The sequence below is a fragment of the Bombus affinis genome, chromosome 4, assembly GCF_024516045.1.
Source record: "Bombus affinis isolate iyBomAffi1 chromosome 4, iyBomAffi1.2, whole genome shotgun sequence".
Lineage (NCBI taxonomy): Eukaryota > Metazoa > Arthropoda > Insecta > Hymenoptera > Apidae > Bombus > Bombus affinis.
In genome coordinates, this window is record NC_066347.1 from 2,554,096 (window position 1) to 2,568,215 (window position 14,120).

General features: G+C 28.0%; 2 protein-coding genes across 4 annotated transcripts in view; both read left to right on the forward strand.

The window, feature by feature from the left end:
* The first annotated feature begins 149 nt into the window (after positions 1-149).
* LOC126915386 (probable deoxyhypusine synthase) lies at positions 150-3,095 on the forward strand. 2 transcript variants are annotated; one of them, XR_007710178.1, is made up of 9 exons: positions 150-675; positions 827-1,039; positions 1,137-1,411; positions 1,482-1,700; positions 1,772-1,964; positions 2,052-2,155; positions 2,225-2,350; positions 2,425-2,594; positions 2,682-3,095. XR_007710178.1 is itself a non-coding variant. In XM_050720005.1 (8 exons), the coding sequence occupies exons 2-8, from the start codon at positions 934-936 to the stop codon at positions 2,521-2,523; spliced, it is 1,122 nt and encodes a 373-aa protein (XP_050575962.1). In that variant the 5' UTR covers positions 150-675; positions 827-933; the 3' UTR covers positions 2,524-3,095. The 2 variants fall into 2 exon arrangements, 1 of the variants encoding a protein (XP_050575962.1); XM_050720005.1 differs by having other exon boundaries at positions 2,425-3,095.
* LOC126915384 (uncharacterized) overlaps positions 2,715-14,120 on the forward strand; it is a 37,467-nt gene continuing 26,061 nt past the window's right edge. The window contains exons 1-3 of one of the 2 annotated variants that reach the window (XM_050719999.1): positions 2,715-2,826; positions 6,746-6,887; positions 7,043-7,126. In XM_050719999.1, coding sequence (XP_050575956.1) covers positions 6,855-6,887; positions 7,043-7,126 — 117 coding nt within the window. In that variant the 5' untranslated portion in view covers positions 2,715-2,826; positions 6,746-6,854. Of the gene's footprint in view, positions 2,827-6,130; positions 6,220-6,745; positions 6,888-7,042; positions 7,127-14,120 lie in introns of those variants that run through there. The other variant, XM_050720000.1, reaches the window with a different exon arrangement.

A 14,120-nucleotide genomic window follows, 5' to 3' on the forward strand; every position in this document is an offset into this window, starting at 1 on the left:
TCTATTGTGTCTTTTTATTTTAAACCCACCTCAAAACATATAGACATTTTCAACATCTTATAATTTGTGATATTGTTCAAATTCTCGTAAATAATGGTCATTAAAAATAATTTCAATATTTATTTTATAACTTTAACATTATTATATTACAAAAGAGAATGATACATTTTCTGCGTACAATTTATTTCTATATAATTTTCGTTTCTTTTACACTTGTTACTAAAATGTAATTCTTACTACATTAATTTCTTGATTTTATTTGAATTTTATTTAAAGTGCCTTTTAAGTGAAAATTAAGTTCAATACTTAAAATAAGAACTTCTCTAAATTATATTACATTCATCTGTTGACTGAGTATATACGATGTGCATACTACATACAAATAAATTTTTCATGATTGACCATTATTCTTTTGAATTCATATTGTACAATTTACATTATCCTCTTCGTATCTACCTTCTTGTCCGATCGCTTAATCGCTCAGAACCAATAAAAAAGCAAAAGCTTAAGTATTTAAATACATTTACCCAAGTGTAAATTTGGATTGGAAATTGATAATTAAAACCATATTATTTATTAACAGAAAAATACTAACTTACATAATATTTTTTAGATATTTTATATAAATTGAAAATGATGTAAAAAATTAGTAAAATTTCTATATATATAAAAAATGTATTATTAATAAATAAATCTTTATATGAAATAAACAATTTAATAATAAATTATGAATTTACATATAATAATTTATAATATCGTATTTATAATAATTATAATATTTTTAGTATGTACGGAAAAACTATTTTGAATCGTATTTTCATTTTAGGTTATGTTTGCTTGTAAACATCGTGTATATACATAAGCACATATTCCGTCAGAAGGATAATATAAATAATATAGTTTAAAAAATATATTAATAAAACTCATATAAAAATGAACGACAGTAAACAAAATTCACATGATGAAGTTCCAGAAATCGTAAAAAATGCTGTATTGGTAAACAGTTCTCCCATTCCAGTTGAAACACCTATTGTGGAAGGTTGTGTAGCTTCATCAAAATATAAGAAAATCAAGCTTTAGAATATAGTCAGCAATTAAATATGACTACAATATTAAATGATATTAATATATTTCAGGGTATGATTGGAACAAGGGAATTGACTATCATGCTTTATTTAAAACATATAAAAATTCTGGCTTTCAAGCCACAAACTTTGGTTTAGCAGTGAATGAAATTCAGCGAATGATAAATGCTAGAAACATTCCTCTTAAAGATGACCAAATTGATAATTTGGAAGAAGATAAGTTTATTGAAAGAAAATCTTCATGTACAATATTCCTAGGATATACATCAAATATGGCTTCATGTGGAATTCGGGATACTATAAGGTTTCTTGTGCAACATAAAATGGTCTGTTAAAACATTTGGAAATCTTAATCCTGAATTTTATTGACAATTTAAATATAGACTTGTGTTGTAGGTTGACTGTATCGTAACTACAGCAGGTGGTGTAGAGGAAGATTTCATAAAATGCTTAGCACCAACATACATAGGAGATTTCCATTTAGAAGGAAGAAGTCTTAGGGAACGTGGTATTAATAGAACAGGAAATTTGTTAGTACCTAATAATAATTACTGTCTATTTGAAGATTGGGTTATGCCTATATTAGACACAATGTTGGCTGAACAGAAAGAAAGAGTATGATTTAAAAAAGAAGCCAAACATTCTCTTTTAAGAAATTAAGTTCTTGAATATACATGAATTTTTAGGGTACGATTTGGACACCATCTAAAGTAATAGCAAGACTTGGTGTAGAAATTAATAATGAGGATTCAATATATTATTGGGCTGCAAAAAATAATATTCCTGTATTTAGTCCTGCTCTGACAGATGGCAGCCTTGGTGATATGATGTATTTTCATTCCTTTAAGAATCCAGGTCTAATTGTTGACATAGTATCAGGTTTGCACTTGTAAAATAAGGTTTGAAGTTTTGTGTAATTTATATATATATAATTTATTAAGTAAAATTATGTCGATTATTTTACAGATCTTAGACGCTTAAATACAATGGCTATGAAAGCAATAAATAGTGGCATGATCATCATAGGAGGTGGTGTTGTAAAACATCACATATGCAATGCAAATCTCATGGTAATAAGAGAAAATCTCAAATAGAAATGATTTTGATAATAAATTGATTTAAAATGATTTATATTCCAGAGAAATGGTGCTGACTATGCAGTATTTATAAATACATCTTCAGAATTTGATGGCAGTGATAGTGGTGCTCGTCCAGATGAAGCTGTTTCGTGGGGTAAAATTCGAATGGATGCGAAACCAGTTAAAGTAAGAACATTCCTTATCATATTGAAATGTATTACTTAAATAATAAATTAATTTAACATTCACTAATATTTTAGATTTATGCAGAAGCATCTCTGGTATTCCCACTACTTGTTGGAGAAACTTTTGCTCGACAATATCACTCAACAAGAGAAAAAATTGTTTCGGATGTTTAAGAAAAACTTAATAGAAACATTTAAACGAAAAATAAAAGCATTTCTATCTTTCTTTTTATACATATACATGCGTATGTATACAAGTAATATTTGAAAATATTTTTCTGATTTTTCTTTTTCTACTTTGATTTTATTGAAAACCGAATTGATTAACGCAGTATAAGTCATGTGTTAAACAAAAAGAGGGGAGTCAACTAGGGGAGAAAGCGTGATCTCAGAGTGTGTTCAGAGGAATTGTGTGAACAACGTGCAGCTAAGAACGTGTAGATAACTTGGCTCGTGTACAATTATTATTCCTATTTAGTAAGTACATTTATACCTTTTCTTACCTTTACACCGTTACGCTTGATTATTTATACGCATATCACAATGCCTATTTGCGTTAAATATATAGATTAATTGCTAAGTAAACGGTAGATTATATAAAACAACTTTCATATGAAATGTCTTCTTACTAAAGGAACAATCGGAAAGAAAGAAAGCGTCTTACCGGCGACGCGATATAATTAGCCATGTTATAATTAGCAAGAAAATTAAATATTGAATTTAAAATAAATTACGTTTCACATTGACCTTTATTATTCGTTTATTAATTACTTTATTAAGTTTATTAAGTTTATTAAGTAAAGTTTATTAATTTCTTCAACATAATCATAATGGTAACCAATCAGTTCATTATTTGTTATACAATTCATAATTATATCATGTAAAATGATGCAATTAGTAACTGTATATCAAATAATACTGATTGCCAGAGATCTTCTTTATACATCCTGCTTTTATGCAAAAATTTACTAATTTTGTGTAAACAAATTTTAATAAATTCTCCTTTTGATGTGTTCAACCCTTTGACTGTTGCACAAAAAAAAAGCGTTAAAAATAAATTGGAAGTGTACAATATGTTACACTATTAAAAAACTATTAAAATATTAGAAAAATGTACATTATTAACAAATAAACATACCAGTGTTTCCATTAATGAACACTATAATAATTAAGAGAGATTGCGACGAGATGTTTAGTGCAACCATATGGATGGTTGGTATCAGATGAACCAGAGGCATGAATGTGCTTTCACAGATCAGTGGAAAAAGATTGGGCATAATATAAACGCAACACTACTTTGAAAAACGCGATTATTCATTGCGCAATTCTACCTGGAGAAATAATTAAAACATTCGCGATGGAAGACTATTCTTACTCTTAAAAAAAAATTTCATAAAAATAACTATCTATATATGAGCAAAAAGCTACTTCAAATACTGCGATACTACAAATTACTTTCAAAAATATTCTGACAATTTATAATCAAAATTGTTAAAAACAATCACAGAGTCATAATTCGTAACACTAAAGCAAACATGATTATCGTTTTCTCGCAACTCTAATTCAAACCGTAATCAGTTTCTTGCAACACTAATAAAGAGCTGCAAAACTTCTCTATAACTCTAATTCAGGCCGTAATTAATCTCTTGTAACATTAATAAGAAAAGCCGTGATTTGTTCTATATGATAGTGGGACGACATGTACATGGGCCAACTACAATTACAAATATTAAGAGCATAGTGACAAAGTAGTAGTGAAAATGACTTTCTATATTCTGGACTTTGGATGTGAACACGGTCGATCAACGATCATAGTGATCACTGTCTACCCGCATGTGCGTGCTTAAGCAACACATAAACGTTCGTTTCGAAATCTACTCGCGATCACAACCGCGAAATTCGAAAATTTTTTTAATATAATTAGAAACCTATCCTGAACTAATAATAAATAAAATAATAAAAAAAAGGAGGTGTCACTACTCGCGGGTATAATGAATACCTGCGGTCACAATGCTCGTTAAAAGTTTTACATAATATAAGCAGTTACCCATGTCGATTCGGACATTTCGTTCTATGACATGATTGAGTGACTGGAGGAACAAAAATGCATGCAACTCACGATTAGATGCGAAGAACGCTGTTATCGATATTATCGCGGCCTACAGAAAGTCATCGTGAAGCCATCATTACATAGAAATCACCGAACTTCATGGAAGAAGTGAAGGCTGGAAGAAATCTGAAACAAAGCATAGAATATTATAATTTGTTCTCTGAGTTAATTATTTGAAAAGTTTGAAATAATGAAACATATATCTTTATTTTAATGACAATATCCAATTCAATTCGAATTCAATTCAATTATTCATGAAAATGGAACAAAATGTAAAAGTTATTTCAATTTCTTAATTAAGTGAAACAAAATCTACAGGATCTGCAACAAATTGATATTAAACAATTCGTTTAATTTCTTTAAAATAAAAAATAATCTAGTATATTCGAAATAAAAAAAGATAATTTATAATCTTGTCTATTTTCATCTTAGTATTCTTAATAAACTGTGAAATTATTTTGTTATATTACGTATTTATTATGTTAAAAAAATTTCTCTCGCGATCAACCAATAATCTGTACAAAAAATCAAAACTTTTAAATAAATGTTTAAAAGGAATAAATTATATACGAATGAACCATGATCAAGGTTCGATGTCGTTTTGAAAACTCATAACACGACCTTCCAATAAATGCAAAACAATCAAGGAGACGATTGAAGGAAAAGAAATAATTTAGTTACAAATTATAATAATATAAAACATTGAATAAAAACGTTCGTTAATTAAGTAAAATTAACAGTAGTCAACAGTAGCAACAAAGTTAATGTAATTAATAATAGCCATCTGAAATGATACATCTTAATGCTACGATTTTGAAGAATCAAATTCCCGCGTAACAGGGACGCATCTCGGACTAATTTTGTGGGATGAGGTACGAACTTACACGAATAGGATTCAGTTGATTTTCCAGAGAAACGAAATGTTTTACGAAAATATTTCTCAACATTGACCATTTCAAATATCCTATACATTTATATATGAATATTTAAATGACTATGCGCTAATTTAATTTAGTCAACTAGAATTAATCAAATTCAATACAATTTGCAAAGATCACCAAAGTATTTGCATATTCAATTACCTATTCACTATATTAAGCCACTCATTATTTTATATTTAAGATGACTGTCCATATCGTATACTAATTTTTATTAAATATATGTTTACAGTAAATATTTTTTAATTTCTATATACATTTTCAGATTGGTACCAAATTTAACAAATATAATCGCGATAGTTACGTATCATCATGGTGTTAATGCAAAATACTTTATACGATTGTACATAGTATACACATAAAAGTTTTCTATGATAACTGTCGAAATATTTTTGCGAAAATATATTCACCCTTAACCAATTTCGGTGATTATATGTAATAACTATTTAAAACAACGTTCGGATTGTAGACAAATTTGATAATGCAAAAGTAAATCTAAGAATGCAATCTACTGATTACCTAATAACTTCTGGATGAATTGTTCATGTTTCTTCTTGGTATGTTTCCCGCTTAAAACTGGCACTATTATGTTACATCCTAATATGATAGATCGATTATAAGAAATTATATCGATTATGATTGAATACTGCGATATTTAATTCCATATTTCACCGTTTCATTGGCGCTGTAATCTTTATTTAAATTAAGATTATTGCGCGTATATTTAATACGAAGGTACATTGTTTAATTTATAACAGAAAATAATACTTCCTCTAATCCTCCTCGTCTATTAAATAATACAGCTGATTTAGCAAAGCGCCTGTAAGTCTTTTTTTTATAGTTTAACCTAAATAAGTCAAATAAACGTACTTTAGTTTTAAGTCTACGTTTCATTAATTTAATGAATTTAACTTATTTAATTTGGTAGTGCATAATGAAGTAATGCTTCTTCATACTTGGAAGAGTTTAATCCTCAAAATAATTTTCATTATTCAACAAAATTCTTGTAGGTATTGTCATTGACAAATACAGGATCTCGTCTGTGGTTTATAAAATTCAACAACTACCATTGACTAAATACTAACTAAATAATATCGCATGTATATAGAATAGTATATAAAATAATAAGAGTGACCAAAATGTAATACACAAAAAAGTATTGAGTATCAAATCTATTTTATATTTAGTCAATGGTCTATCCTTGCTACTTGATGACGATAAAACAGTTTCAATTTATATCAGTTTCAAATGATAAAAAAATGATGCACACAGTAGGTGCTGCCCCTGTGCGGTAGAATATTTAAACAGAAATGTTAACCGTTGGTTCACCGCTTTTCAAATGTTCCAGTGAGCGCATATCGATTCCAGCACGAGAAAGTTAACCATCGGCTTTGTACGAGCTGTTTGTCAGTTACGTCTTGTTCGTTTGAAATAATCTGTTACAATTAATAGATAACATGGACTCTGCTATTGTTCATCTTGAACAAAGTGTAAGTGCTGTTTTTTATTATTTTTTACTTGTTCATCCTGATTATCATTTGAAATTTTTCATAAATACCGGACTTGATCAAATAAATGTCAAATGTTAAGTATTATTTTTTTACGTATAATAAGTTAGTATTTTATGAATTGGTTGATGTTATAGGTACAAGAAGCTGATGGAAAGCTGGACATGATCGCATGGAAAATTGATGCTTTCGAAAAAGAATTTGAAGATCCAGAAAGCGAGGTATGTTTTGTTCAAAACACTGTTCGAAATATATGTTTCTTTGTCAGTTGTTTATTAGACTCGATTCATTTAAAAATCAGTAGCTAGTGTAAAAAATTACATTTTTCGTTCGAACATCAATCGTTTAACTGATAGACAATGATTTGGTTAGAAAAAATTATAATTCACCTTATTTGCTTGGTGGTTATTAAATTTGACATTTAAATTGCTTTTTTTATTTTTGTCTTTTTTTTATGCTTCTAACAGATCTCTGTGCTTCGTCTATTACGGTCTGTTCATCAAGTTACAAAAGATTATCAGAATCTTCGGCAAGAAATATTGGAAGTCCAGCAGTTACAAAAGCAACTTTCAGATTCTCTTAAAGCACAATTGTCTCAGGTACATGGACATTTTAATTTATTGCGCAATAAAATAGTAGGACAAAATAAAAATCCACAATTAAAATAAGATTGGAACATTAGTTATTTTTTCAATTATTTCCTCAGTTATATTTAATTTAATTTATAAATTCCCTTAAATCACAAATTTTTTGTAGGCACTATAGCGATATTAGTAGAATGTATTATAAAAGTACTATGATGCATATTATGTTGTTTTAGAAAATTCAATATCCAGTGTTATTAGTATCAACAAAATAATATTCAGAAGAAAAATAATAGGCAAACAAAGATTTTGTCTTTATTCTAATTTACTAATTAATAAAATCATCAGCCTCTATGACCTTAAATTTCAAATGTTTTCCAATTAATTTATAACATGTATTTATTACAAGGCACTTCTAGTAAATATAATCATTTAATCTATGTTATGGTGCAGTAATAGATATAAAAAATTATATGTTGGACAATGATATATAGTTTAATAATATCAAAATAATTTAATTGCAATTTTTACAAAGGCGGCTAATACTACAACATCTTCCAATGAAAATTTGTCTTGCCATAAACATTTGAGAAGATTTGAGAAAGACTAAGTTATAAAGTATATTGAAGTTATCTTTTAAATGTTTTGATATATTTGTATATAATAGCTAATGCATATTAGTTATATGAATTATATACCTATGTGATTGATTCGTTATTATTATAATAATTTATTTTTTGACCTTATTACTTCATAAATAGTATGGGATCAACAGATATTGTCGACAAATAATTTATTTAACTTCCTATGTAAGTGAGTTATTGGGGGCCAATTTATATGCTTGTATATCCATGGAAAACAATGGAACAAATAAGATTTGAAAATATTTTCCTTTTTAGACAAATATGAAATGGATCAATGTTTAATTATATAATTACATTTATGATACATTTATATTAAATGTACATAATAAATTATAGTTTTAATTATATTTTGCAAAATTTATTAAAGAACAAGCTTAAGTTATGAAATAATTTAAGTTATTATGATATTTGAAAAGTTTTTAAATAATGAAAATCAAAATTTAAAAAATATTTTATAACTTATCATCTATGTAGAATTCATGATTATAGTGCCAAATTCTATTTATATCAATTAGGATGTAGAACTGTGAATATACATCTATAATACTTATATACTGAGTGACAGCATGATAATATCTATGTTTAAAAGCAACTATATTCAGTTACATTTTATTATTATATTCTTTCAAAAATCTATATGATACTCTCATTAAATCTTTTGTAAGTGATTAAGAATTTTACTTCTTTGTATTTGTTATATAATCAAATTGTATAAATTAATTAATATGTTTTCATACAAAAGGAAAAAGAGCAAGTAAATTTCTGATAATATTTAATTATGCAAAATTATACTTTTTGCATTGTGAACAACGTATAACTATCGTGTATTTACTATAATCACCCTGTATGTAGTTGAAGTATTTCCTGCAACAATAGTTAAATTATTCTTACATTCAAAATATATACAACTGAAAAGTTTACTCTTTATAATCAATAAATAATTTCATTATTTTAAGGAATGACTTATGTATACATAAGTGACACTTGTTATGATTTTATAAATTTCTGTTTTTATTAAATAAATTTTATTGTATATATATGTATGTGTATAGAGTAGGAAAAGTGGCAAGCATATTTTATGACACAAGGAATAAAGGGAGAAATATGCAAAGCCAGTTGCATATATTAAAGTATGAAAAATGAAATTGCCTTAAGACACAGATGTGCATTCTATGAACTACGTGAACTGTGTTGGACTTACACTTTACTATGATGTATGTAAATCAAAAAGTCTGTTATTTAGTAATATATAAGCACAACAAGCACACTTTTATACATCTTGATTGGTCAATTACGTGCATTTCAAGAAAATGTTTTAGTCCTCTTCATAATATGGAATTTGTGCAAGTTAATTATAAATTTAGTTTGCAGTTATAAGTCTTAATGTAATTAATACATGTCACATTGTATTTTTATCTTACTGTTAATTGCTCTTCATTTTCTTTCTTTTTCATGTTTTAAAAAGCAGATAAGAACAAGAAAATCTGTGAGCGTTCACGTGGCATTTTCTTGAATGGAGTAACTGAGTTTCATGATCATAAAGTTGCTAGCTGTTCACATAAAAAGCAGTTTTCTTCAAATTTAAAGCAAGTCGATTACCTATTAAATGTAATCACTCTTTATGAGAAACTCCTCTAAGTCAATACTAATGATTCAGAAAGAAAAAAGATATTTGTGATACTCAGTGACTCGCACGTTTATCAGAGTTCATTTATATTTCAGTTAATCAATCGTGTATCTAGTTTCAATTGCTCTACAGGCAACGTATTAACTGAAAATATAAATCAACTTCTAGATTGACCTCTAGCCTTTATCTAAGCAATTAGATCTGGTCTATATCGGAAGTATATCGATGCATACACGTACACATACATGTTCGGTAGTGATATCAGTCACAGTCACGTGTTATATTTTTATTGTTGTAGCACGCGGTAATAAAAATGAAATTATAACTCTTTTCATAAGTCACAATGGTGCATTACATCGATCGTGAATTTTTAATATTACCTTCGTTTCGATACTACGATGAACATCGTTTGATGCACATCGTTCAAAATTTCAATGATTGTGATTTCAATTTCGCCGCGAAGGCGCGAAACTGACTTCCGAATTAATTATTTCATTTTTGGAAAAATAAGCGAATTTCTTTATATTTGCACGCTATAAAGATGCAATACGAAAGGTAAATACATCTTTTGATATTTTAATGTTGCAGAGATTTAGAATGGGACAAAATCGAGTTTAAATATTGCTTGTGAGAAATACGTTTTTACAAAATTAATTACACAACAATCGTGAAATGTTAATTCTTGAAAACGCGTGACTTTGATTGTTTGATCGATAGTTTAATACTCGTTAAAATTGTTTTTTAGAATAGATGTAGAAAGTAAGTGAAGAGAAAAATGGTCTGGAACACATTCGAAACGTGCCAAAAACACTTTGGTCAATTAGCATTAAATAAACATAATATATATGTATATATATATATCTACCGTTTCATTTCCGTGTAATTGGACGCAGATTTCAGAGCATCTGCTTTTCTGTATGTATAGTCTACATATCACATTTTCACGATTTTCGACGATCTATTTCACCTTTTTACTCGTGATATTTCTAAAAGGAAAGAAACGTTCATTAGTTCTTTATTTAAAATCGACACGACTAGTCGTAACTGTGCAAGAGAAAAAAAAAATAGTAGGGAGGAAAATAAAAAAGAATATTGTAATTATGTAAAGGGACTTGGTTAAAAACGTAGCAAGTTTTTATCACTTGTTCGCTTTTTCAAATTATTAAAGAAAGTTTCGTTTCTCTTTTGTGAACTGTTAAAAGAATTATTTATATTTAAATATTTCATATACTCCCGACAAAAAAATAGTCGAATGGTATTTTGGAATAATAAATTGGAATTTGTAGTTTGTACAGCCGCGAATAACTAAATATATAGAATGCGATAGAATGAGCTGCGTTTTTAATTAAAAGCCTTGCATATGTGTTTCTACAAATGTTACAAATGAAACTTTAATGCATGTTGCACGCTTAGACACAATATGAATATGGTTAATCGATCATTATTAAAAACAACTTCTTTATTGTTTATTCATGGAATACGCGTTCATGTGGTTCGTAAAAATTGTACAATTTCGATTCCAGTCTGTATTCGTTAATAATCAATTAAGTCACATTTATCTGATTAATATGGATAACTATATTAATTATAATGATTAGTTATAATAATTATATCTCAGTAGTTATATTAATGGAAATGGTATGCAATAAAATATTAATGCAATATTTTTGGTAATTTTGATCAATTATTGTTATTTGTTGAAGTTTCTCATTCAATTTTAGGGTAAGAGTATTTCATTTCTAATAAATAAGAGCAATATATTAGAAGCTCCACAAAAGTATTTGTTTTAATTTTTCAGACTGGAATTAAGTAGTACATAGTCCGAACCGAGCGTTGAAATTTATCAATCGTTTACCATTGTATTATACACGATTGCTCAAACATTTCGATGTATGTTATACAAAATTAAATAACACGACAAAAATTGTATCTTTTTAGATATTTATCACGCTATTACCTAATAAATTGTTAACTCCATAGCAAATCATTAATGAGAACTTTTTTCTATGGTCCTGTTTAAAACCTTTGTTTCTTTATGATGTGAGATAGTAGAAAGATATGATTAATATTTAATAATTTTATTTAAATAGTACAATGTAGTTAGTTAAAGTAGAAAATAAAGTTGAGCGCCAGAAATATTAATTTTTTGGTTGAAGTCCTATTTTAACATAATTATTATGAAATGAACAAATTCTCAGAAAGAATACGTGTCTATGAGGTGTCCGGTCTTGAATGGCTAAACCATGAATCATGCATTTAAAACGGTTATCTGTATGTTACTTTGCAAATTCCATTATCGGCGGTTACCTTTTAAGTAATAATTTGACGAATTTTTCTTTCCGTTTTTAATTCGATTTTTATCAATTTAGAACTAAATCTGGTTTCATGTTAAAGTTAGCCAAAATTAGCATCTCTTTAGTCTCCAGTAATGTTTTTATTTATTTTTTGAATCCTTAAAACATTATTTAGTAATGATATAAAAACAGTGTAATATAGGTACTACAAGGTATTTTTACAAATAGTATTTTTTCTTACAGGATTAAATATTGTATATATTTCAAAAATTAATAAAGAAGAAATACATTATCAACCTTTTAATATATCTTTAAAGTAAATTTTTCTTAATAACAATTTCATCAGAATTTCAAAAACTATAATATAATATAATACAAAATGCAATATTTTTCTTCTTTTTATCAAAAAAGGAAAACCAAGACTGTTCGGTATAGTCTAAAAATGTCTGGTATGAGGTCAGCTGAATCGTGAAGCAGCCTAATCAATTACTCATTTCCTGTTACCATCAGCCAGAGTACAGTGGCCTTAGAGACCCTTTGATTAGCGGCCGACCGTCGTGTAGAACGACCGGGCCATTTCCTTGATGAAAAATTCTTGCCCGTGTAACCGCCTGTTATTTATTTACCAGAAGGTCCGATATTGTGAGTTGATATCATTTGAACGACCCGAAACGCGCGATTTTTCTCGTGATACCTGGGTGCGTACGACTTTCTAGGTCACACGAGTACACCAAAGGGATTCGCGACTGAAAATGAGGTGACTACGTGCTGAAGATTCCTCGACGAATTAAAACTCGGGCTTTTAATTAGAGTAAAATGATTTTTTTGTGTCTTGTGGCTTCTGTTCATCGTATTACGAAGCTTACAGTGATTTTCTCTGATGAAGAGTAATACGTACTTATAATATATAATTATATATTATAGAGATACAGACATTTAAAGGGCGATTTTATAATGTTATAATTCGAGGTGTTTGTTGAGACTTAGTTTGAACTGGTATTTATTCTCTCTTTAATGTGAAATTCCATATCAGGTGATACAAGATTTAGGGAGACTATAATATTAGTCTCTAGATTCCAGGCTTCAGGAAATCTTTTTAGTAAACCTGTATAGGATTAATCTTTGAAATTGGGTTTTCTGTGGCATTGAAATTTTAAAGAAGAGATTTGTGGGAAAAGCATTAAAGTGAAAATAAATGCTTCTGTAATTTAAATTAAACTTCAGAGAAGAGCTACGTGAGAAATATTAAAATGAAAATAATTGCTTCTGAAATTAATAAATTATGAAAGTGGTCGTATTTATGACTGTAATTAAGAAATTAAATAAAAGTATTTGCTGCAAGTATTTATTTAAAAATTAAGACGTGCCGTCTCAACGCTTCTCTTTTAAAATTAAATATTTTATAATAATCGATATTAAATTATTTTCGAAGGTCTTGATATTTTAATATATATATACACATACGTATATATGTATGTACATATGCATTGCTTGCTACAGCCGTTTTTTCAGTGCTTTTATTGCGAAGAGTTTTGCACGAAATGGCTTTGAAGAGGTTTCCTCAGGGCGAAAGGGAGGCTAGAACATGCAGAGAAAGAAGTCTACAATACCTGGTTAGAACGGAAAATCTGCTTTTTTTTACTTTAAGCTCTCTGCGATTTTATAAACTGCTGTTTAAAAAAAGAAAATATGTTTGCTGCATCCGCAGTTGATTGCTTTTCGTTCGTATAAATTCGTCATTGCTATAAAATTCGAGAAATCGTGCTACTATTTCGCTTGTCTGTTTTTTTGTACGCGCATAAATATACACGTTCGCATAAAAAAAATATGTACAGGTTCTTACTGAGGTAAAAATTCTCCTTGATATATATTTTGTATAATACTTTTTTTAAATAAATAATATATTTCCAAACCAAGAGTTTATTAAAAATTTGTAGCAGGTCTAAATTTTATAGCGACTCTGCAATCGTTGAAAAACTGTTGGGAATGTAAAATTGAGTTACGGGTAAAATGCGTTCAAAAATAAGTTACACGGTTTGAACAAAATGGAGAATAAAGCTCAGATC

Coding starts and splice junctions, on each gene's coding strand:
- LOC126915386 (XM_050720005.1), top strand. CDS start 934: ATGAACGACAGTAAACAAAATTCACATGATGAAGTTCCAGAAATCGTA. Junction 1,040..1,136: donor TGAAACACCTATTGTGGAAG/GTTGTGTAGCTT, acceptor AATATATTTCAG/GGTATGATTGGAACAAGGGA. Junction 2,351..2,424: donor TGGATGCGAAACCAGTTAAA/GTAAGAACATTC, acceptor CTAATATTTTAG/ATTTATGCAGAAGCATCTCT.